Here is a 25,980-nt window from a genome sequence, read left to right as displayed (position 1 = left end):
TCACATATTCTCTTAATTAGTTATTTGAGCTTATCTAAAAGTTTTTTTATATTTTTATTTTTTTGCAAAAAGAACTTCCCACCATCATCTCGTATGAATTTAGGTCCTATGCTAGCTATGGTGAATAACAACAAAAGATGCAATCCTTTAATATGGTATTTATTGCATCTGTAAGCTCCTATGGACAATAAAAGCAACATACTTCAATGTAATAAATTTAATATTGATGATCAACAACTCTATCAATCGTCACAATCAGGAAGTTTGTAATATTTTAAAAAGCTTTAATATCTGATCTGGGCCAGCCTATGTATTGACACAGGCCAACAGGGCCTTAGGAATGTCACAATAAATGGCTAAGACAGCACACAATACGTCTTTCTTATCGCTCCCCCCCTTGCTATTACTTGGTGGTGTGCTGTCTGACTTTCATTCTACATATAGTCTTGCTGGCACTACCTGAAGCAAATATCTTCCTTGTTTTTTGTTTTTTTTATTGCTTTTTTTTTCTTTTTACAAAATTATCAGGTCACAGTGTACATGCTCCGTGTACTGTTTCAGGAATATGGATTACACAAGTTGACATTCATGGCCCATGTCTTCAGCTTATCTTTGCTGTGAATGGGAACTTAAATGTTAAGTTCTACCTGGAAAGGCAAATTATCTTCTATTGCCCTTTTACGGTATGTAGAAATTCAGCTTTGACTGTCTTTTTCTAAAAGATTTGAGAAATATTACTTCTATTAGCCTATAATCTGTCCATCTTCTTATTATGAAGAAAAGAAAACAATCAGTATTTCTCAGCCCTGGTTCAGGGAATCTTGTTCCTTGCATGTTTTAGACGCTCCCTGATACAACACACCTGATTTAAATGAAAAGTTCAGCTTGTCTACAAAGGCCTGATAAGAAACCACCTATTTACTCATTTGAGTCAGGTGTGCCAGAACAGGGCAACACCTCAGAATAGAGATCATTCTCTGTGCAGGTGAGTTAAAAAAAAAACCTCCTTCTTTATAGCAAAATACCAACATTTTGAAGACACAATAAATTATAATCATTAACAAAACTGATCAGAATCATATGTGAGTCCTTTAACTTTTCTATGGTTTCTATTACCCCGGTTGATTGTCTAGTAACTTTAATTTCATCATATCAGTATCATATTGGACAATATATGGTGCCCATAGAACCTCATGGATTTATAAAATTTATTTATTTTTTTTACCCCAGGTCAATTCATTAACCTTTTTTAATAAAATCATTTAACCCCTGACTGCCACAATCCTAAAACTACAAAGAGAAGTGAACACTTTTGTTTGTCGTATGATTTTGTCAGTTTTATTTTTTGTTTGCTTTTATCAGTTCACATTGGTTTGGTGTGTTTTTTTTATTTTTATGATCTACCAATCTCTGACACTGCCTCTTTACTGAAACTGTGTTGGCAGCATGTCGTCACCTTTTAAAGCATTTTTATGCCCCAGACTAAGCCCAACTCCTTCTTTTCTTAACTGTCTTGTTTCTCCTCCCACTAATGTCGTTACCTGGTTAGGGGGCAGATAAATGTCTAAAACCCTCTGCTCTGTGCTGAGAACTATCGCACTATACTGGCTGTTAAAGGGGTTACATATACTGTTTTTCTCACAGAAAGGCTTTGCAATAGTTGCTTCTCATCGTCCTTCAACTCATCAACGAGAGAGTATCAGTAACAGCGGAGCAGCTGAAAAGCCGCTGCTGAAGGATCAGCCATGCTTGGAGGCATCCACACAGATTTGTTGGTCACAGTTGCTCTACTCTTTTTAACTCAGACAGGGTTTGAGTGCAGGTGGGTTTCGAGATTGTTCAGTTTTTCGCCAAGGAAATTTGGAGATTTATTTAACCCATGGTTTTCCCCTTTGCATTTCCTATTCCAGAGCTGAAAATGACTTTTCAGCAGTTACTTTACCGGAGCTGAGGGCATCTTCAGGTATTACAGCTTCTAAGGCCTTTCCATTCTTAATATTGCAAAAATTGATTTTATAATATAAATTGGTTGTAAATAATGGACAGGCTTTCTGTATTTAATGGTGTTTAAACCTTTCTGTCCTGTAGAATATGTTGCACAATGTCTCAACAGACATGTGAATCTGACTTGTGACTGGACCAAGAGCCAAGAAACTGGTATAAAAGCTTACTTTTAAATATATATTTTTTATATTGAAGTCAAAAGTGAATTGAGTCTTAGATAGAGATGACTTAATAGGACAAATTTCACATGGAGTTGTAACCGATTAGACAGGACTTGGATTATTGGGCCAGAGTTCAGCTTTATTCTGCACACAGGCTGTGATTTTATCTATCTTTTATAACCTGGTGTGCTTCCATGGAAAGTTAAAATAGAGAGCTTATACTTGAGGTTCATGTTTAGCACAAAACTCACCCAGGCAGCTATTTGCATTTTATAAATGCACCACAACACCTTTGCATCTTTTATCACAACCAGTCTAATTGTTTGGCATTTCTAAGTTGGTTAAATTTATAATAAAACAAACTTTAATGTGTGTGTGTATGTGTATGTGTGTGTGTATGTATGTATGTCCCTTTTCTGAAGGATTTTAGCAACAAAATTACTGACTTTGTACTCTAAAAACAAAGTGCCACATAAGAACCATGAGCCCAGCGACTTAGTAATGACATTGAAAGCATTTATTTATTGTATTATTTTTTTTGTTCCCAGGTCCAAAAGATGTTAAGATCGACATTTTAGAGAGTCACTCTCTGGAAATCAAGGGCAAGGCCTGTTTAGAGTTCTGGTACCTGGCCCCAGCTGCATCTAATGGGTCTGAACTCCGTGGATTGCTAAAAAGCAGCATCAGTCTAACAGAAATATGGACTTCTCCTGCTGTCTCCAGGGATGGATGGAGACAAGTGCTTGTGCCCCTAAATATCACTAAACCAGGCACTAAGGTAAAACACTGCAGACTACCTCATGTCTAATTGATGCATCTAAATTGTCTACAGTATACTCTTTAACTTGCATCTTAGGTTGTGTTTGAAGCTGTCCAGCCTGTGTCTGTAGACTCGACTACACTAAAGCAGATAGCTGTAAAACAAGGTCCATGTGGTAAGTACTTAATAATAATCAGGTACCCATGACAATAATGTGAAAGTAAAGTTACAAACAGTAAAATTGCAACATTTTGTTGATAGTGTTGTAAATTGTTTACTTGGTTTCACCTTTACAGGAAAGCAGTGTCAATCTAACACGGAGTTGTGGACAGATGACTCCACTCGCTGCATCTGTTCTGGTGGCCAGCTCTTCTGCTTTCCCTCCGTGTGCCCTAAGGATCAAATTTGTGGTCCTCAAACTGGAATCTCCAGTGGAATTTCCACCAAAGGGATGTGCACTATACACAATCACACAGACTGCAGCACCTTTGACGGAGTAGTGTTTCGCTTCATGGCTTCCTGCACCTATGTGCTGGCTAAGACTTGCTCACCTACTGAAACCCTGCCAAACTTCAGTGTGGAGGTTGTCAATGAGCAGAGCAGCAACACAACTCTGCCTACTGTCCAGCAGATTATTGTGCGGTTGGCGAAGATCAGGGTTTCACTGGTGAAAAGGCAGACAAACCAGGTCGTGGTGAGTTATTTTGGAGACATTAATTATTTATTTTATTGATTGACTTTTTTTTTTCCCCCCCCTGCAACAACAACAAAGATGTTCAGCTGGTGAAACCCTACGTAATTCTGTTTTTCAGGTTAATGGAGTCTGGAAGAAGCTTCCACTCAGCCTCAGCAATGGCACCATCACTATTAAGAGCAACCCTGCAGTTACTGTCCTGGAAACAAGTTCTGGTATGTCTGTCTCATATGACATTGCTGGGGCTGTCCATGTCACCCTGCCATCCAACCACTCTAATAAAGTCTGTGGCATGTGTGGCAACTTCAACCACCTTCGTGGGGATGACTTCCTCAAGCCTGATGGTACAAAAGCAGAAAATACTACAGCTTTGGCTGAGAGCTGGCAGACTGGGGAAACCCCGTCCTCTTGTGAGACCATTCTGGTCCCTTATCAGTGTGACCTGTTGGCAGAGGCAGAGTATGTCAGCGAGTTGTCCTGCGGAGGCCTCATCTCTGGAACTGGGCCCTTTGCGGACTGCTTATCAGTTTTAGAGGCAGAGAGCTACTTCAGGGCATGCATGGTTGGCATGTGTTCCTCTCATGGTGATCAAGGAGTGCTTTGCGAGGCATTCCAGGTCTATGGAGGTATCTGCCAAGAGGCTGGAGTAGCTGTACCCGTATGGAGGAACTCAAGATTGTGTCGTAAGTTATTTTATTTCTGCTTTAATCCTCATTAAAATGTTTGGAAATTGCAGCCTTATCACTTGGGGTCATGCAATCTTTTTTTTTCTTCCCTTTCAGCCCTTCAGTGCGGTGAATACAGCCACTTTAATGCATGTGCTGATGGCTGTCCAAAGGTGTGCTCCAGTCTGGATATAACAAGATCCTGTGGAAGCTGTGAGGAAAGATGTGAATGTGATCCTGGCTTCAAACTCAGTGGGGATATGTGTGTCCCAGCAGAAGACTGTGGATGCTGGTATAAGGGAAAACACTATGAGGTACATTAGGGTAGATGTACAGAAATTCCCCCCCCCCCCCCCCAGAACCATGTTGTATTCACATCACCCCTTTTTATTTCCCTGCAGAAAGGAAACTCATTCATGGAGGGAGATTGTGTGGAACAGTGCCAGTGTATGGGGAATAATACCATGCTATGCACTGCAATAAAATGTGCAGACAATGAGATCTGTAAGGGAAAAGATGGAGTTAAAGGCTGCTACCCTTTCAAACCTGCAACCTGCGGTGTCTATGGTGATCCACACTACATCACCTTTGACAAGCTGGCCTATGACTTCCAAGGGGGCTGTAGTTACACACTGACCACAACATGTGGTGGTGAAAGCTCAGTCCAGTTCAGTGTTACTGGGTATAACATGCACCCTCCGCTTGAAAACTTCACCAGGTCCAAGCTCGATGCTGTGGCTCTTCAGATTTATGATCTGCACCTCACCTTGAATCAGAGCGGAGAAGTCTATGTAAGCAAAGTATAGTTTTCTCCTTCACATAATTGTCTTTTGTTTTCCTCTCTCTCTCTATTTTAAATTGCAGTAAAATTTTTTAACAATTGTTTAGAGGCGAGTTTAAGTGTTTAGAGACCCATTTACTACTGTAGTTCATGAATTTACAGCTTTATGTTGTCAGGTCAATGGAGGGAAGCTGTGAAATTTAGACAAACTGTCCAAACAGCTTGGCTTTCTCCATAATGGCTAGCTGAAGGCTAACTGCTTAAACTAGTCAGTTACCAATCACAGAATTTTTTATTTATTTTTTTTTGTAATTCATATTAGTTGAAGAAAATAACTGCTGTTTCTGTCTTCAGGTGCATGGTGGCCATGTGAGTCTTCCCTATTCAACCAATGGTACATATGGCTTTGTGTGGGTCCACATGAAAAATGAGAACATCATTCTGGAGTCAACCTTTGGCTTAAAAATAGTGATGGATGGGGAGAACAGACTTTTCCTGCAAGTGGATGAGCGCTATAAATATGAACTTTGTGGACTGTGTGGAACTTACTCTGGATACCAGGATGATGACTTTCTAATGCCAGGAGGCCAATATGCTGCTGAACCATTTGAGTTTGGTGACAGTTGGAGAGTGCACAATGACAATGAGTAAGTTTTTGTGTAATGGGTTACCCAAAATGGGTGACCTTTTAACAAATGCTAAAAGGTTAACACATTTAAACTAAATAAGTAACCATTGTAATGAATCGGCAATCATAACTTTAGACGCAACGTCTTGAGACCTGACCTGCAATTTGATGACCAGCTAAACAAAGGATATAGTAAAAAAAAAAAAAAAAAAAAAAAAATCAATGGTGGTGCAAGCCTAGTTTAGAATTGGTTAAATTCTGAGGGAAATGTAGCTTTAATGCTTCATTCACTAGCACTGAAAATATTGGATTTTGACTGAGATTTATGTTAATTCAAAATAAGGATGGAAGGGGGAAAACGATCTGTAAAACATTTTATTTATTTTTGTTACTCATAACTCAACTGGAATCGGAAGATGTAAGAGAAATCTGATTAACATCAAGGTTTCCTAAATGAGGGGGAGGGGTGTAATCTAAAGGCAACATCTGTTTCTTTTTCCAGGTGCGTTTCCCATCCAAATAATCCCAGACTATGCGAAAATGATAAGAATGAAGCTAATGAGGCATGCTCAACATTGCTCCAAGATGCTTTTGGACCTTGCCATGAACATGTTCACCCAAGCATCTACCTCAGTAGTTGTGTGTACGATTACTGTGCAACCAGTGGTGACCAACACACACTCTGCGAATCTCTGAAGTCTTATGCAGCTGCATGCCAGTTTGTAGGAGTTGAACTTGGTAACTGGCAGATTGGCACAGCCTGTGGTGAGGATTTGAGTCTGATACATTAATGGAATTTTACTGAGACATCTTGCTGTTCTTTTATATTTTGGTAATGAGTGACTTCTTGTATAAATGAACTACATAAAAACTTTTTTTTTTAATTCTTAGATTTACTGAAGTGATGCAGAGATGTAAAAATATTCTTAGATGGTGGTTAAACTGAGTGTTTAAGGTATAGAGGGTAACCAGACATGCTTTCATTGAGAAGTAGGTTTAGTTGGTGAACTCATTACCTTTTTTATTAAAATCATATGTTGGATTTTTTTTTTGTTGTTGTTTTTTAACAGCTAATCTCCCAACCACTGCAACTCCAACAACTCCCGGACTTACCTCTCCAACTCCAGATCAAATTTGTAAGAGCATTGGATTGGAGGGGTTTATCAGACTTTTTAGATAAATGACTAATCCCATTTAAGTGATCCTTGCTGACATGCACTTTGAGATAGTAGCCTACTAACCTATTTTAGATATAACTTTTTGTTTCTTGATGGAAATTCATTTAATTGGCACTCATGCTATTTAATTCATATGCTTTATCATAGCATGCCCCATGAACTGCGATTTTGATCAAAGTCTTTGTGGGTGGGAGCAGCTAATTCAGGACAGTTTTGATTGGACAAGGCATTCTGGACCAACACCATCAAATTTAACTGGACCAAACCAAGACCACACCTCTGGAGGTATTAGTGAGCCTTCACCATTGCTTGTGGCATTGCTGTTTTTTTAAGCATGATTTATACTTTCTATGAACTTTTTCTTTAGACGGTTTCTACATGCACCTTGAGGGAGACAATGTAACCCACAGTGACTCTGCCCGCTTGATGAGCTCAGTGTGTCATTATGGTGGCCCACTCTGCCTCAGCTTTTGGTATCACTTGTACGGTTCAGCCATAGGCATGGCTCTCAATGTTTACCTCCTAAAAGACAATAATGCTACTAAGCTCTGGTCAGTGATGAACAATCGGGGACCCAAATGGCATCTTGGAAATGTTGATCTCAGGGTTTCCAGTCCATTCCAAGTAAGTCTAATTTTAGTAAATGGACCTAAGATATTTAGTGTTATATAAGCAAAGACCAATGACTGTATTCCCCCCCCACCCCCCTTTTTCCCTCCCCTCTTTCAGATCATCATAGAGGGGATTCGAGGATCCACTGCTCAGTCAGATGTGGCCATAGATGATATTTCTATTGATTTTGGCTCATGCTCAGGTGATCATCTGAGAACTTCTTCTATAAGTGGTGTGTGTATCTATGTATATATATCTATATCTATATCTATATATCTCCATCTCCATCTCCATATATATCTTGCAGAGCAGGTAAATTAGGATCCAAATTTACTAGTATGATCAATATTAATGGGTTTAAATAAATTTGTCACTTCTGTCAGATGGTTCCCTACACCTGATTTATGGTACTGTGCTTCCTTACACAACTGCAGAAGTTCTCCCTTCACACCCAAGTAAGCACACAGGAAGCTACATTTTATGTGTGAATTGTTTAGGTTTAAAGATGGAATGTGGTTACAAATTAACATTTATTGTAAGTCTAGTCCAATAACTACTGAATTTATAGCTTTTAATGAACAGGTTAGTTTTCAGGAACTTGAGTGCCACTAGGCTCATGTTAATATTTAACCAAATGTTTCCCTTCTTTTAGTCTGCAATCTGGACTGTAGCTTTGATGGCAGCCTCTGCAGCTGGAATCAAATGGTCACTGATGCTTTTGACTGGACATGGCATACTGGTTCTACCCCCACCAACATGACTGGCCCTTCTGCTGACCATACTGGTGGTAATGCGCTCTAATTTTATAAATGACAATACTTAAAGGTAATGGGGAAAATATCCATCAAACAAATCTATTCCTCCCCCCTCCTCTTAGGTGGCCATTATGTTTATATTGAAGCCGACAGTGTGACACATGGCGACACAGCTCGGCTCATCAGTTCTGAGTGTTTTGACACTGGTCCTCAGTGTTTACACTTCTGGTATCATATGTATGGCTCAGCAGATACAATGGGTCTCCATGTTTACTTGCTCCAAAACAGAGTGACTGATGCTATCTGGTGGAAGAGGAATGACCAAGGCAATATATGGCATCTGGCTCAGGTGGATTTCCAAACAACTGGGGCTTTTCAGGTAACTCTTAAAACAAACATGTATGTGAAGGTGACTTCTAATTAAGAAAATGTATCCTTTTGAAAACCTTGCTAATGAATTCCACACTACCTTTCAGATAATCATTGAAGGGCGTAGAGGATCCAGTGAGCAGTCAGATGTGGCCGTAGATGATATAAAGTTTTATCACGGACACTGCTCCTGTAGGTGGCATGAACAATGACAAAATACTCTTGCAGATGTGGTGGGGTAGGAAAAAAAGTCCTTTAAGTTTACATGTCTGATATGTTTTTCTTTCTTTCAGATTATAGTGGTGTTACAGCAGTACCTGTTAGACCTAACCTAAATACCACAGCTCCCCCAAGTGTCCTTGTGCCTACTACTGCAACTCCCAAACCCCCTCTGGTCAATGTTACTGCTCATTCCCCTCTCACAATGTTTCCCACAGCTGAAGCAGTAACTGATTTAACTAATAAGGACAATGTTACTGAGCCTCCAGAGCTGCACTCAGGTATAGTAATTATACAGTTTTTGTTTTGTTTTTTTCTTCTCTCCCTCTCTCAATGACAATGACTTCTCAGAGTTGTTATGCCCTTGACCTAATTTTCTTTCTTTTCAGAGTGCCATCTAAACTGTGACTTTGAGAGAAATATTTGTCAATGGATTCAGCTGCTTACTGATGTGTTTGACTGGAAAAGGCATAGTGGCTCCACTCTCACTGAGATTACCGCTCCCCCTTCTGATCACACCACAGGAAGTAATGAGCCTTTACATATAAGACAAATGAAGTTGGCTTTTCTTTGGGATGAAAATAAAATACAACTTTGTATTGTCATGTCAGTAACTTGTAAAACTGGAGGAAACTTTCTGATATACAGTATTTCAACATACCTTTTGATGCATGAGTAAAGATGAATATTTTACATCCCACGTTTAAGTAAATAAGTGTACTACCTACACGACAAGTACACAACTTATAGAAGTGAAAAGTTTGGTGTTTTTTTTTTTTTTTTTTGTAAGCATTACAATGTGCTGTCTTATTTCATGTCATTGCCCAGGTGGACACTATCTTTACATTGAAGTCAATAAGGCATCTCTTGGAGACACGGCTCGTCTCATCAGCCCAGAGTGTAGAGACTCTGGTCCACAATGTCTGCAGTTGTGGTACTACATGTATGGCTCAGCTGGTACGATGGCTCTCAATATATACTTGCTTCAGGACAGAAAGACTGATCTAGTGTGGAGAAAAAGTAATGACCAGGGAAATGTCTGGCACCTGGCTCAAGTGGATTTGGTATCAACAGGAAGGTTCCAGGTGAGTTGAATTAAAAATGGGTTGGGAGGTTGCACAACGTTATCTGCAAATATTACTCAATGTGACATAATCTATACATGTAGGTATAATTTATTTAATCCATGCCTTGCATGACTTGTTGTTTTTTTTTTTTTTGTTTTTTTTTTTTTGTTAGATCATTATAGAAGGCCAAAGAGGTTCCCATAATCAGTCGAATGTGGCCATTGACGATCTCTTTCTTTACCATGGGTTCTGTGCAGGTAATCTGTCCTGTTATGTTTTTTTTTCCCCAAACGGTGTATCTGAAACTGACGTTTAAAGACTTTGTGAAATCTCTTTACAGATCTGGCTAAACCAACACAATCACCATCAGTTTCAACAAAACCACAGCAACCACTGCCTACTATGCTTTCAACAACTGAAACTATGGCAGTAAATTGTCACCTTCCAACATCAGAAAGCTTTCAACCACAGCCTCAAACAACTGCTAGGCCACAGTCACCAAGCACAACTAAACCACAGCCCCCATCTACCAGAACTGGACTGCAGCTGCTCACCACGGCTCTGCCCCCGGCAACCGCCGCGCCTCGGCCCACCACGGCTCTGCCCCCGGCAACCGCCGCGCCTCGGCCCACCACGGCTCGGCCTCCGGCAACCGCCGAGCCTCGGCCCACCACGGCTCGGCCCCCGGCAACCGCCGAGCCTCGGCCCACCACGGTTCGGCCTCCGGCAACCGCCGAGCCTCGGCCCACCACGGCTCGGCCCCCGGCAACCGCCGAGCCCCGGCCCACCACGGCTCGACCCCCGGCAACCGCCGAGCCCCGGCCCACCACGGCTCGACCCCCGGCAACCGCCGAGCCCCGGCCCACCACGGCTCGACCCCCGGCAACCGCCGAGCCCCGGCCCACCACGGCTCGACCCCCGGCAACTGCTGATCCCACCACGGCAACCGCCGAGCCCACCACGGCCCGGCCTCCAGCGACCGCTGAGCCCACCACGGCTCGGCCCCCAGCGACCGCTGAGCCCCGCTCCCCAGCAACCGCCGAGCCCACCACAACTCGGCACACGTCAAAAGTGTCAACCGCGTCAACTACAGTGAAACCATTCATACAACCAGCAACCACATCTGTATCACGTAAGTTGATTCAGAACAATAACCAATTAACTGGTTTAATTAAAAATTTAATTGGAGGCTTATTACAAAGTGCATATTTTAAGGATACTTTTGTCCCTCTGTAGCACCCTCTTGTGCAGGAAACAGTCATTACACCACTTGCATTTCTGCCTGCAGTCCGACCTGTACACATCTGAATGGTCCGCCACACTGTCGTGATGACAGTTGTGTGCCAGGATGTGTATGTGATGATGGGTTTGTGAGGAAAGGGAGGGTTTGTGTGCCGATACAAGAGTGTGGGTGTGTGGACAGGAACGGCACAAAATTCCAAGTGAGTGAATATTTTTAAAATGAACTATCAATGGCCGGGGGGCGAAGTTGTGTGTTAATATTTGGTCTAAAAAGTATGCTCTCTCGTCAGTTAAATGAACTTTGGTACACTAACCACTGCAGTCAGAAATGTGAATGTGCGGAAGATGATGGCATGGGGAAGATTGACTGTGACAGTGAGAAGTGCGATGATGATGCCATCTGCCTTCAAAATGAGATGGGCTATTATTACTGCCAGTCAACAGGTGTTGTAAATACTTGATTCTCTTTAAAAATGGCAGCGCATCCTTTTCACTAATTTTCTAATTCTCCATGCTTGTTTCTTCAGACTTCAGTAAGTGCATCATCAAAGGAGACTCAAAGTACAAAACATTTGATGAAATGACTCTTGACTTTAAGGGTCAACACTCATATGTGCTGGTTAGGACCAAACATTTGCCCAGTAACCTTCCAGATGTCTATGTTGAGGTCATCAATACATGCACTATTGAAGATGGCGATAGTCAGCATGACAGCAGAGAGGAAGATCACAGTGACCAAGTCAGTGATGATGACGGCAGTGATGAGCAACAAAAAAATGGTTTACAAGAGATCAAGATCAAAGTTTACAATCACACTGTGGAATTCAAGAATCAGAAGCTGATCGTAAGTATCAACTGTTTCCACACATTTCCTGGCTGTTTTACTGTTGCGTAAAGAGATTGCATGCAAAAATGTATAACATGGGATACATGATTTAAGAGAAATCTGCAGACAAATGTTTAAAGTAATAAAGAACATACAATTGCACACTCAGGTAATTTAAACCAGTTCAACTTACCCTATCAAATGGGACAAATCTGACTATAAAGTCTAAAATAGTTCAGCTTTTTTATATATAAATTCAAGGCAAGTTTATTTGTATAGTACATTTAATATACAAGACAATTCAAAGTGTTTTACATAAAGCATTAGAAATGGTGCAAAAAAGTATTAAAAGGGCAGCAACAATTAGCAAAAATCACAATCGTGGTATAGTCAAAATAAAAATAAGTTACCATGCAGATTTCATGCATAGGCACATAAAAAATGTTTTACCCTGGATTTAAGTCTCTACACTTGGTGAAAGTTTGATTTCCACTGGCAGTTTGTTCCACTTGTTTGAGCATTTAGTGGTAATGCTGCAGTGTTTAGTCTGGACTCTGGCCTGGACTAGTTGACCTGAGTCTTTAGATCTAGGAGCTCTGGTAGGTTTATATGCTCTGAACATATCACAGATGCATGTTGGGCTTAAACCATTCTGGGATTTGAAAACTATCAGATTTTAAAATCTGTACTGTGACGGACTGGAAGTCAGTGTAAAGATTTTAACTGGTGTTCAGATCTTAGTCCTAGTTAAAATTCTAGCAGCAGCACTCAGGGTGAGCTGCAAATGTTTAATGCTCTTTTCAGGAAGTCCTGTTAAGACCATCAGTCAACTTTTAATTCTGTGTAAGTTGGTAAAAAGCTCTTAGTGATGTCTGATCTGAGCATCAACACTACAAGGTTGCAGACTTGGTTGGTAATTTAAGAGCCCAAGTCTCGAGCTGTTTACCAATGCTGACCCTCTACTCTTTGCTACTAAATTGAATAATCTTGGTGTTGTAGAAAATTCTCTCTTATCCAGGTGTTGCTACAAACACTGACACAGTAAATCTATTGGACTGCAGTCACCTGGTGACAAAGATACATAAAATTGTGTATCGTCTGCGTAACTGGTGATAAAGTTCTGTAATATTTGACCCGAAGGAAGCATACGTTGAACAGAAGAGTTTTAAGGACTGATCTCTGGCCAGTCATGGCCAATCACTCAGATTCGTAGCTGCCCATTGTAACATTAACTCCAGCCATCTAAATGCGAACAAATAAGACATAAAATCTATCTTGGCAAGAAATTACAAATTGCTTAAAGATGGAAAGAGCAGTGTCTGATATCAAGACTAAGTCCATCAGATATTTTAACACTATCTGCCAGTTGTGAGCCCAGGTTTGTTAGTTTTATAATGCAGACGTATATAAGCACAGTGGTATGGTGCTGTTGAGCAGGTTTTTTTTTTTTTTTTTTTTTTTTTTTTTTTTTTTTGGCTACATTAACTTGTTTGCCTGCTGAATATCTATAGTCTCAAATTGGATGGAAAGGGTTTTCTGCAATTCATGACATCTTATAAAATATCTGTACATTGTTTAAATGTTGAGCTGTGATTGTTCTAGCTGTCAGGATTCAATAAAGTTATCATAGGATTTGGTTCTTTATGCATGTCTGTGCTGAATTTCATGGCAATTCAAAGTCAGGACAGTGCTATTCATTGCTATCCCAGGGTCTGTTTTGTGAACAAACATTTCACAACATTTTCAAAACTGGAACCATTCATCCACAGATACACAAAACGATCACTAAATGTTGAAACAATCAGATGAGTCTACATTTTACAGTATATTGTACTAGTAAAGCCATTTTGTGCTCTTGCAGGTGGATGGTAATAGCACTAAAAAACCTGTGAAAGCAGTTGAAGGCCTTGACATTCAGGAAGATTCCTCTCACATCCGTCTGAAGACGGACTTTGGTCTTTCAGTGGACTTCAATGGATTCTGCAAAACAGGTACCTGATCCTGAGCTTAATGAGCCATTGTTTTTGGAGGGCTTTTTTTCCCCCTGCTATGCTCTAGTTACAACTAATAAAATGTTATGTGCTCCCCTTTTTTGCAGAGATCATTCTACCACACTTTTATAAGAAAAAGGTAGAGGGTCTGTGTGGAAACTTTGACAGTCAAAAGGAGAATGAGCTGGTGAAGCCGGATGGTTCCAAGGCCAAGAGTGTTCAGGAGTTTGGTGACAGCTGGAGAGTATAAACTATTAGCTGTGAGGATTAAATTTGCACTTTACAGTATGATCTGAATTTCTGGGCTTTCATTGAATCATTACTCCCTTTCAGTTTAAAAAAAATACAATGCTAAGTCACTTGTCATATCTCATATTTTGTAAATTATCTGTGAAACATTACTTCCCGTAAGTATGCCCACAGGTCATGATAACCAGTTTTCTGTACTTCTGGTGTTTTGGGATCTAGTTTGTCACAGGAAGACTTCTGCAATGAACCCATGTTTGTCATACTGGAAAGTTTTCATGTGCATTTTGAAGTTGCTCATCTCTTTACAACCCTTAAACTTATATCCATGCATGCTATTTATTCAAAGTTCAAATTCTTACAGCTCTGAGTAACCTGCACAGCAGTGTCCACACTGAAACTAAATGTATTATACTGGTTGTTTAATTTAAAAAAAAAAAAAAAAAAAAAAATCCTTCCAACAGAATATCAAATTATATTGAATGATGGAATGCAAAATAAAATGTGCAATATTACTATTCAGTGTTTTTTTTTTTTTTTTTTTTTTTTTTTTTTTCTGTTGCCACTTCACTGCACTATTAAATATGCACTTTAAATTTGTCTTAAGGCGTTCAAAGTGAATTTGCAACACTTGACGTCACTACATAGTTTTGGTTCTCTCTAAAAACCTGTAAAGCAGGAAGAAAAACTTATTTCAAAGAAGGAAATAAAATACTTACTTAAAACCCACAAAAGCAAACTAATTGTTAGAAGACGGCAAACTCATTGAGAAAGTGACTAAAGCCGTGGCTACACTCAAGTCTTGCAGTCATGGGTGTGGTTGGTCTTCATCTCTTCCTCCTCTTGGCGATGCTGCCTTTATTTGATGGTGAGTAAAATGTTATACTGTAACCTCATTTATAAAACCTGATGTGTAATTATGTAAAACACAAAGTGAAGCGTTAATAAGCTCAAATTGTTGACTGCAAAGGAATGAATGGTTTAAAATATTGAACAAGTCATCTGGATTTTTGACTTTAATGTTCTCAATTGTAAAACTGACTAAATGTAAGCTCCTGTTTCCCTGCCGGTTTCACCTTTAGTTTAATTTACTACTCGGTTTTATGAGGGCCCTGGATTCGGTTATAGTGCCAAGGTGTAGAATTGATCAAAACTAACTGGAATTCACTCATATCTTCTGGTAAAAAGGTTGCCATTACTAGTGATGCTTACTAGAGTGGGGAAAGATTTAAAAATAGGCATTAAGAAGAAATCAGTAATCAATGCTAAGACAAGACCTTTATACTGTTTTAACACATTTTATGTGTTAAACCATGTTTAACTTTTGTTACTTTTTGAATAACATTAGCCTTTTATTGGTCTGTTGTGACATATCTTGAGGCTTGTATTATGAAGCTATAAATTCAACACTCATAGGAATAATCACATTGTTGTGCAACACTGTCTCTCGGCAGCTTATGAAACTGATTTTTTCTTTCTTCAACTTTAATGTCCTCCCAACCAGTAATAAGTCCTGTTAACTTTTTTCCCCCCTCTTTTATTCTCTTTGGTTTCACAAAGATATTGAGATAGTCTTATTAAATGTACAAGATGAGATACCAGCTACAAGTTAGGAAAATATCTGGTTGAACCTGAGATTTCAAGGGCATCTTCAGGCTTAGGAAAAGTAATTGACATCACATTGAATACCAGCCCAGTTGCTGGAAATGGAACAGTGAAACATTACAGGTGCTGGTAACAAGTGAATATTTTTAATAAGAAAGATAGATGGTTCGTGCTCAAACATTTACCAACTCACACACTCATGTATACCTCTGTATGTAATATAAAAAAGCACTCTTTACATGGAACACCTTTGTCCTATAATTATAAAACGAACATCAGAAGAAATTTAAGATTCAGTGTCTTTCCTAACACTAATAATACATTTTATTTGTATAGCACTTTATATTGCATGGAATCTCAAAATGCTTCCAGAAAACAGGAATAAAACATATTAAAAAGTCCTACTAGACTTTTAGACACTAGAAGTCCCACAGCCCAGAAACCTTTCGATACAATAACCTTTTCATACATGGATGGGCCACCCATCAAACCACCAACATTCTGGTTGGAGGATAACTTTCCACTGCGCTATGGCTGCTTCTTTAATATATCTTCTTTCTTTAATTTTACAAGATAATTGGCTGATCAGGAAGCAGTGTGGATCTGCAATGTACTGTAAAAATAGAGTGCACAATGTATAATTATTTAAAACAATTTGTCCAATCTAACCGGAAAGACAGCATTCCTCTGTTTTGCTCTGCTGTACCAAGTACTTTAGCATCACAGACATATCATTGACTTCCTTTTGAAGTTAGTTTTTTTTTTTGTTTTGTTTCCCCCCGCCAAATGACATTTTATCGTGCTTTGTGTTTTTTGCAGCTCAAACAAGTCCAGGAGGAAGTACTAGCACTCCAACAGGTAATACACACATCACTAACTCATACTCTGTACTCTTTGTTAGCCTTTTTTGCCCATTTTTTAAAGCTAAACTACTCCAGCTACTCATTTTGATGTATTCTGCTGGTGTACAACAATCTTTAAGTCATGCCACAGAGTCTCGGTTGGATTGAAACTTGAACTTTGACTACTTTAGTGGTCAAAGCCCAGGACAAGGCCAGTGTTGCTTTGTCGGTTTGCTTAGGGTCGTTATCCAGCTGGAAGGTAAACTTTGCTCCTTTTCTTCAGGAATTAGCCTGTATTTAGCATCATCTGTCATTCTCCCAGTTAAATCCTGTCAAATTGTTCTGTCAGATGTATGCAAAATATTTCACGACTTGGTTAAGGCTGGGTTTAAAATAGCTGGCTTGGCATCAATTATTATTACTATTATTTATTTATTTATTTCATTCATTTATTTATTTATTATTATTATTATAATTAATTATTGTATATGTATGCTTGTAGCAGGAGCAACACTTCCAGATACCAGTAGTACCACATCTTCAACAGCAGATGGAACCGAATCTGACGTTCCCGACACAACCACAGGAACTGCCACCAACCCAGTCGATGGTACAGTCACTGACATGAACTTCTCTTAGAGATATGTACATTTTTATTAACACAGTGTCCTTCTTCTACCAAACAGTGACACTTCACTTAAAACCTCTCTTTTGCTGTTTGTTTAGTTATTTGAACATATGTCATATCTTAAAGGAAAGTCTGAATAACAACACTTCTTATTTCTGAATAGTTTAATGTGGCAGACACTTGGCTTGTAATTTGACCACTGCTGCTACCTTTGTTTGTTGTTGCTGTATGTGTTGCTGTAGTCTGAGGTTCCTAAGAAAGTAAAAAGTGATATCCACATAATTTCTGTTCCAAATTATGTGTTTAACTGTGGGACAACCTGTGAAAATGAACCAACCAATGACAAAACTACAGACTTTCTCTTGATGGTGGTGTGTTTCTGTATCATGTAAACACCAAAAACATAAGTCGGAGTACAAAAGTAGCCCTATTTTGTGTATGTGTCTGGCAGAGCATATTTTTTCTTGGTTTCTCCATTAGGTTATGGAAATACCTGGCTTGGCAGTAAAAACCAGCCTAGCTGTCAGACATTAAAGGAAAAGTGTGAAACATTACAAATAACTAAGTTAGAGAGCCCAACTTAAGGCCATGTCATGTCCACTTTAATTAACCCAAGTCAGTTTATTCCCCATTTAGTAATACAATTGTCTTTTAGGATTTGACAAATCTGTGGAGAAACACTTCAAATTGTATTGGTGATCATTTCTGTAAATCAATAATTATTTAATCTTTTCATTTGTTTGGATCAGTGTTGGTGGATGATAGCAATATATCACCACTGACTTTATGTGTTATGTGTAAGGCAGGTTTTAAAATAGCTGGCTTGACATCAATTATTATTACTATTATTTATTTATTTATTTATTTATTTATTTATTTATTTATTTATTTATTTATTTATTTATTTATTTATTGTATATGTATGCTTGTAACAGGAACACTTCCAGATACCAGTAGTACCCCATCTTCAACAGCAGATGGAACCGAATCTGACGTTCTCAACACCACCACAGCAACTGCAGCCAGCACAGATAATGGTACAGTTACCAAAATTAACTTTTAGTTACTTCAAATCTAAATTCTAACAGTTCTAAGAAAGCATTATTTCAAAGTTCTTCTGTACCAAATAGTTTTGCCATTAGACAATGGCAGACATGACACAAAGTTACCTTTTTATTTTATTTTTTTCTTATAATTCAGATAGATTAATCTGTCACTGTACTTTATAACTTTCTTTCTCAAATAACTACAGATTCAACAGGAATTACCAACAGTCCAACAGGTAAACACCACTTTGGACACTCAACTACATGTTTGTGATGCTTTGCTACAATTATTGCAAATCATCCATTTGATTCATCCCAGCTGCATTTATTGTCAACCCTCATTTCTTTTGTAGTGACCCATACTAATATAACTATATGCACTGCTGAAAAAATAAAGGGAACACATCATTATCATGTAACTAGACTGTGAATCAATTTCACTTGCTGTAAATGTACAGGGCAACATGTGGAAATAAAAAGCAACTAGAAAGACAATCCCTATAAAGGAATGTTCCTGCAGGTGGTGGCCACAGACCATTTCCCTGTCTTCATCCTTTGGGCTGATTTTTGATCACGTTTGCATAACTGAGTATGATTCTGAATCGAGACCTCCACGGGTTAATGATTTTGATTTCCATTGATCATTCTTATGTTGACCTCCACACATTCTACTTACTAATGAATAAAGATTTTCAATTGTAATATTTCATTCATCAAGATCTGAGATGTGCTGTTTTAATTCTCCTTTTATTTTTGAGAGGTGTATATATGTGCATGTGACCTAAATATGCATGTAATCTGCTCAAAATTTACCTGATTGGTCAAGTGAAAAACTAAATATAATTTAAAAATTGAAACAAAGTTTCAGCATCACACTGAAACTTACATTTTACAGGAATGCTTACTTAGTTCTGCAACAGCAATTAAGTTTTGAAAAGATTTAACTAATATTCTTTTTTTTTTTCTTCAAATCAAATGCTGTGCTTTTTAATTTCTTAGCTCATACAACAACTGTAATAGGAGTTCCCAGCCTACAAGGTAATATTCACAACACCACCCCATACACTCTTTTTTTACAAAACTTCAACAAATTTGTTTAATTGTCTTATTCAAGCTACATGTATTTTAATTTCTCATTCCTTTTGTATTAAATATTGTCAACATATGTCTTCATCCTAACATCTTCCAGAAGTTCAGAAAATATTTCACAAATACCTCAATTTGAAGACCTATTAACCTCAAATCAAACTAAGTCAGAGTTGTCATCTGAATTTGGATTTAGATGACAAGTCATGCAAATTATCTAGAAATGGCATCCCACTTTTACACTTACATATAAATATGTGTCCTGCTGAGCTTGTAGTTGTGCCCATATAGCTGTTCTGTGTCTATTATCAAGGATGTGCAGGTCCACCAGCACTGTGCTGCCCTGGTCATAACAACAGCTGTAATCGAGGGTGTTTCTGTGACCAGATCTGTGTGCAATTTGGGGACTGCTGTGCTGACTACATTTCAACCTGTCAACAATGTAAGTGAGAATAAACACAACACCAAAAACTTTTATTATTTAAGACTTCGATATTAAGATTTATGATGCAGATCTTGTTTCTTAGTCACCACTTTCACCATAGCACCAATAAGCAAGTTCACTAAAATTAAAATTAAAATAAGATGGTATTTTGACAGCTATTCATAACTCAGGCTCCCAGCCCACTGAAACATTGGTGATACTGATCCAATACCAATACTTTGTACAGAAACTTAATGTTTGGAAAATCACTTTCAAACCAGCCTACGCTAAGGGTAAAGGAAGTTACCCTTGTATTATTTGTTACCCCGCAACAAAAAAAATACAACAAATGTACCAGCACACATAAACACATCATCACAACTTTTTTTAATCCTTCAACATGCAACACACACACAAAAAAAAAAAAAAAACTTAGGCTCACTCTCATTTTCACCTTCTCATCTTCTCAACTGCAGCTTCCGGTCCAACAAACGCCAGTAGTCCTCCTCCACCAGACGCTGTGAGCACAATGTCACCATCCATGCCGCCTTCTACAACAGCTACCAACCTATTTTCAAGCGCTTACCCATCTACACCAGGTTGGTCATTGCCCACAAACATTTTCACAACAAAAACAAAGTAGAATTGTTAACATTAAAATGGTTATGTGTCTTAACCATGACAATGAGATAGCATTTACATTAGCAGGGCCTCTGTAAGTCCCCCTACTTCATTTCCCCCTACAGCATGTCTAAAGATGTACTGTACATATGCTAATGCTATTCCACATCAAATCAAATCTGGTGTTATCTACACAATATATAATTGTGTAATAAGTGAAAAGGGAAATCTTATTTTACATTTGTTTAAGCAGAGTTCAAGCACTGATTTCAAACAAGGATGGTACCATCAGATTGGTGAATTACTGCTCGAGTTTCTATCTTGGTTTTGGGTTATTGTTTACATTGCTAGTGTGAGGCTCTGTCATTAGCAGCTTCTCTCTACAATCAGTTGAGGCCATGACACGAGTCACATCCACTGTTTACTGCTCAGTGCAAAGCAGAAAGAGGCACTGATTTTAAGAAAAATCTTGTGTAAAAGAATTTGTTTAACTTCAGAAGAACAAGCACTGAATTCAGTCGTGGATGGTACAGTCAGTTAGGTGAGTTACCTCTTAAGTTTCTGTCTTGGTTTCGGGTTATTGTTTACAGTGCTAGTGTTGGGCACTGATGTTAGCACCTTCTTACTACAATCAGTTAAGGCCATGAGGTCACACCCACTGTTTACTGCTCAAGACAAAGCAAAAAGAGACAGTTTCAGCCAGTTGCAATCAAGCAAAGTGAATTCAGCTGTGTCAGCTCCAGGTACTTTACCATACATGGTGCTCTGAAGTGTTAGTGAGGCGTCAGTCATTGTATCAGTCCATGTAAGGGTAAAACCACATAGGTGTAAAGACCTGCAAGTCTACCTGCGCAAGTCCATCGTTGAAAAGCAAGGGCACGAGCTATGACATCCTCACAACCCAGTCAATGCACAATGTGCTTCAAACGTATCCCTGTTAGACATGGGTACAGACCAAGACGTGTCACCCATCTTGCCTCCTGTCTGGACAAACTCGGTCCTCTGGTGTCAAAACCAGCTAGACAAAATCTTCCCAGTCCATGGCTCACCAAGGTTCTAAGGGCTCACAGAGCAGGACTCAGGGCAGCAGAAAGAAAGTGGTGCAAATCTAAATAGCGCACTGACTTGTACTGGCAGGAACTTGCATTTTTCACATCCAGCCTAAAGGCTGCCAAGATAGTCTTTTGTCAGAACAAGATTTGCCATGCTCCCAACACACAACAACTGTTCATGGCCTTTGACTCCCATCTATCTCCGCCATCTGCTCAACCACCCACTGTGTTGACTGCAGAAACGTTTCCTACTTCACGGAAAAGGTGGCTAACAACAGTAACCAATTCTCTGAGCCTGACCAACCCAGCCTACCCAAACCAATTACTGGTGCCTCCCTCTTCTCTTTCCGCTCTCTAAAGAGGACGAAGTCTCTAGACTTCTAGCCAACTCAAAACCCCACAACCTGTCTTCTTGGCCCTGGCCCTACCCACATCCTGCAGAGTGTTCTACCTACAATCAAATCTGCATTAACCCACATTATCAACTCCTCTCTTAAATCCAATGTCTTTCCCTCTGCCTGCAAGCAAACTCTGGTTACCCCGCTGCTGAAGAAACCCACACTCAACCCAGCCCAGACTGAAATCTAACGGCCAGTCTCACTGCTTCTGTTCATGTCAAAACTACTAGAGCGTGCCATCTTCCGTCACAGTTCCTCCACGACAACAACCTCTTCGATCCATATCAGTCTAGCTTAGGCAGGGTCATTCTGCTGAAACTCTCCTGTCAGTTGCTTATTCCCTACGGCTTGTCAGATCTGCTGGTCAATCCTCAATTCTTGTACTGCTGGACCTGTCCACTGCCTTTGACAGAGTCAACCACCAGATCCTCCCCTCCACACTCTTGGAGCTTGGCATATCAGGATCTATCCTTTCATAGTTCATGTCCTACCTCACAGGAAGATCCTTCAGAGTATCTTGAGAGGGCCTGTCCAGATCACATGGGTGCTTCAGGGCTAAGTGTTTGGCCCTCTTTTCACTATATACACCACCTCACTCAGTGTAGTCATGAGCTCTTATGGTTTCTCCTAGACTGCTATGCAGATGACACTTAACTTTTCCTTTCCATCCCACCTGACAACACAACCATCTCCATGCAAATATCAGCATGCCTTGCTGATGGATAAAGGGTCATCACCCACAGCTAAATCTATCCAAGACCGAGCTTATTGTCTGTCCAGCCAATCCTTCTTTACCGCCACAGATAAGCATGCAGCTTGACTCTGTCATGCTTGTGCTTAAGTCTTCTGCCAGAATCTTGGTGTCATGATAGACAACCAGCTGACCTTTAAGGTCCATGTTGCCTCAGATGGCCGGTCTTGCCAATGCCAGTGAAAGACGCTTAGTGCTCCCACCATAACTCAGCGCGAAATCAGTAGCTAGACTCTTTTCCTCTGTAGTTCCCTGGTGGTGGAATGATCTACCGAACTCTGTCCGATCCACAGAGTCCTTATCCACTTTTAAGAACACGCTAAAGACTCAGCTGTGCAACTCCGCGCTCTTCTACTCTTCAGAATGATTTAGATTTGTACAGCTCTTTGGCACAACTTAGCACTGAATAAGCTACATGCACTTACGCCTAAGATGATATTGTGTGATGAAATCATGATCTCGTAATTAAACAATGAACTATTGTAGGGAGGGAGGGAAGGAAAAGGAGGAAGATGAAGACAGAAAAAAAATGTTCTGCCGTTAGCACTACATGACAGCACCTGTGTCGAATTGGACTGACAGCCGTATACAACTTAAAGATGATGTCTCCTCCTGTTTGATTTCTTGCTTGTGGTGTTCTTATCCTCAGATGTAAGATGCTTTGGAGAAAAGCATCTGCTAAATGACTGTAGAATAGAATAATTGGAGTGGTATTCTGTGCCTCTAGATGAGAAAGTGAGGTGAGAAAATATTATAGCATGTTTCATGCCAGCTGTTTCATGGAAACTCTTAAGATGCTGATGTCATTGCTAGTAAAAGGTTTTGTTTTGTTCCTTTACAAAGATGACTTTGAAAATTTTTATAATTCAAAGCTCTCTGACTTTTAAAAGTTTCAGCAGCAGAGGGCAACAACCAAACATTCCCAGAAAAACCATAGCAGCAGACAAAAGTAGTTTCTGACATGGATTTGTCTTTCCGAAATATAGTTTCTGTAAGATTTTACATAATTTTTTATTGACACACTGCTTTCTTCTTCAGCATCAAAGGACTCCAAATGAGACATATCTGACTATGGCAGGAGGGGGAAAAAAGTAGTTCCTGCCAATTGGGTATAATTTAGAGAAGATCTGGATATTATAGTTACTTTCCACTGTATTCCAATTTGTGATAGACTTATGCAATAGGTTTTGACCCCTAATCCCTAACATATAGATATGCTAACATGAAAATCTATTCTAGACCATAAACTGGTATCGGTAGTATCCATATTTTGGTATTGATTCGCACATCACCAGCACATATCACCACAGCATGTATTTCTGCAGCAGCCAGAACAATGCTGACATTATCTAATGTAAACACCAACCAGTGTCAGCTTCCACGGCAACCAACGCAACAAAAAATGCAACAAATGTGCCGGCACACATGAACACATCATCACTGACTGTTTAATCCCGCAACATGCAACACAAATAAACCATAGTTTCACCCTCATTTTCACCTTCTGATCTCTTCAACTGCAGCTTCCAGTCCAACAAACACCGGTAGTCCATCTCCACCAGATGCTGTGAGCACAATGTCACCATCCATGCCGTCTTCTACAACAGCTACCAGCCAAATTTCAAGCACTAACTCATCTACACCAGGTTGGTCATTGCCCACAAACATTTTCATAACAAAAGCAAAGTAGAATTGTTTACATTAAAATGGTTCATTATGTGTGTCAACCATAACAATGAGTTAACATTTACATTAGCAGAGCCTCTGTAAATTTAGCATTTCCCCCTATAGTATGTCTACAGATGTACATATGCCAAAATTATCCACATGAAATCAAATCTAGTGTCATCCACACAGTGTATAATAGTGCACAATAAGCGAGTAGGACAATCTACTTATTTTACATTTATTTATTTATTATTTGTCTTTCAGAGATGTAGTTTCTGTAAGAGTTTACATAATTATATTTTTATTCACACACTGCTTTTCTTTAGCATCTCAAAGAGTGATACTTCATTTAAGGGCCTCCTTTTTAACCCACGAGAACAACGATGATGTCATTTTAGAGGCTTTTTCCAATGTAAGTACAAAACCTATTCAAATATGCATTATGCAGTATCATAAAAAAGGCTTTGTTTGCATAATCAGCTAATGTCTTCTCTTCCAGTATTTATCTCAGCTCTTGCACGAGCAGAACTGCAGAGACTGCACACTGAATGTCCGACGCATCCAAGTCACCTGATAAACGGCATTTCTTTCATAAAGTGCAAGCACCAGATGTACTCTGAGAACAGACTTTATGACTATCTGCTAAATTATTTGTCAAAAGTAAGTTTAAAATTGTTAAAATTAGATACTACAAGATTGTTGGACCACAAACTGAAATAGGGAACACTTTTAGGCCATGCAGAATCTACAAATGGTGAATCATGCACTTTATTTAAAGATGAAAAGCAAAAATGTCTACCTAATCCTTGCTGTAATCAAGACTTTTTAGTTAATTCTGCATTTATCAATCATGTAATAGAAATCTTAATGTTTTAATTCAAGTTCCAATCTTTGCTGCTACAACAAATATGCCGAATGATTAATTGCTGCTTTCAGTCTTTTAAGTTGTTGTTCAAGTATAGCTACATGTATAATCAAGTAAGCAGTGAATCAAGGAAATAAAAATCTGTCTTTAACATTGTATTGTGACACTTGTCTTTTTTAACCAGTTATACAGACATTTTGGAGCTTTTTTTTTGCTTTGTTTTCTCAAACCTCTTTTTCTCTTTAATGTGAGCTCACTCACATTAAACATTTACAAAGTATTACAACTGAAAAGGGTAATGTTTCACATATTTGATGATATGTTAAAGAAATGACACATTTTGACCAAACCAGTATCATAAATTTAGCAGCGTACTCTTTTTTTTTTCTCTCCCCAACATTTTGTAACACTGTCACTGATAAATTTTTATTACCCAGCTGATGATAAATCTGAAATCTCTGAAACAATCTAGTAGCACATGCATGTCTCTCAATAGACCTTTTTTTAGGCCTTTAAACATATTTGGTCCACTCAAAGTGGCAACTTAATTGGCATCACATCTTTACCAGTAGGAGGCAGCATAAGCTCAGTTTTCCACAGCAACAGGGAACCACTGAGTTAAGAATTGGTGTTATGTTTGTTTAATCCTGTAATGTAGCTCACAGCTTGTGTGGTAAAACATTTTATTGGCTTGTGTCTTTCTCCTGATGACCATTTCATCTCATAGGTAATTAAATCTATGATGCTAGGTGCTTTAAAAGGCATGTAACACATGAGGAGATTTTGTTTGTTTTGC

At 39.1% G+C, this 25,980-nt stretch overlaps 2 protein-coding genes across 2 annotated transcripts; both read left to right on the top strand.

Moving 5' to 3' along the window:
* Nucleotides 1-892: 892 nt before the first annotated feature.
* Nucleotides 893-14,713, top strand: LOC121644415 (zonadhesin-like). Its single transcript, XM_041992311.1, has 31 exons — nucleotides 893-985; nucleotides 1,645-1,822; nucleotides 1,911-1,963; nucleotides 2,089-2,157; nucleotides 2,714-2,943; nucleotides 3,022-3,100; nucleotides 3,222-3,619; nucleotides 3,738-4,302; nucleotides 4,402-4,598; nucleotides 4,686-5,075; nucleotides 5,420-5,712; nucleotides 6,196-6,458; nucleotides 6,764-6,829; nucleotides 7,019-7,156; nucleotides 7,239-7,495; nucleotides 7,601-7,685; nucleotides 7,867-7,938; nucleotides 8,136-8,270; nucleotides 8,361-8,617; nucleotides 8,715-8,799; nucleotides 8,901-9,107; nucleotides 9,216-9,353; nucleotides 9,655-9,911; nucleotides 10,066-10,150; nucleotides 10,234-10,482; nucleotides 10,771-11,025; nucleotides 11,130-11,335; nucleotides 11,426-11,579; nucleotides 11,663-11,979; nucleotides 13,823-13,952; nucleotides 14,060-14,713. The coding sequence occupies exons 2-31, from the start codon at nucleotides 1,746-1,748 to the stop codon at nucleotides 14,200-14,202; spliced, it is 5,850 nt and encodes a 1,949-aa protein (XP_041848245.1). The 5' UTR covers nucleotides 893-985; nucleotides 1,645-1,745; the 3' UTR covers nucleotides 14,203-14,713.
* Nucleotides 14,714-14,931: 218 nt separating this feature from the next.
* On the top strand, nucleotides 14,932-25,340 carry LOC121644510 (mucin-5AC-like). Its single transcript, XM_041992485.1, has 11 exons — nucleotides 14,932-15,066; nucleotides 16,623-16,661; nucleotides 17,148-17,255; nucleotides 18,209-18,310; nucleotides 18,526-18,555; nucleotides 19,319-19,357; nucleotides 19,719-19,847; nucleotides 20,306-20,428; nucleotides 24,175-24,297; nucleotides 24,646-24,731; nucleotides 24,819-25,340. The coding sequence occupies exons 1-11, from the start codon at nucleotides 15,009-15,011 to the stop codon at nucleotides 24,891-24,893; spliced, it is 912 nt and encodes a 303-aa protein (XP_041848419.1). The 5' UTR covers nucleotides 14,932-15,008; the 3' UTR covers nucleotides 24,894-25,340.
* Nucleotides 25,341-25,980: the final 640 nt, after the last annotated feature.

Source organism: Melanotaenia boesemani, chromosome 8, assembly GCF_017639745.1.
Source record: "Melanotaenia boesemani isolate fMelBoe1 chromosome 8, fMelBoe1.pri, whole genome shotgun sequence".
Classification (NCBI taxonomy): Eukaryota; Metazoa; Chordata; class Actinopteri; order Atheriniformes; family Melanotaeniidae; genus Melanotaenia; species Melanotaenia boesemani.
Note: the sequence above shows the minus strand (reverse complement) of the source record. Positions and strands in the feature narration are given on the sequence as shown.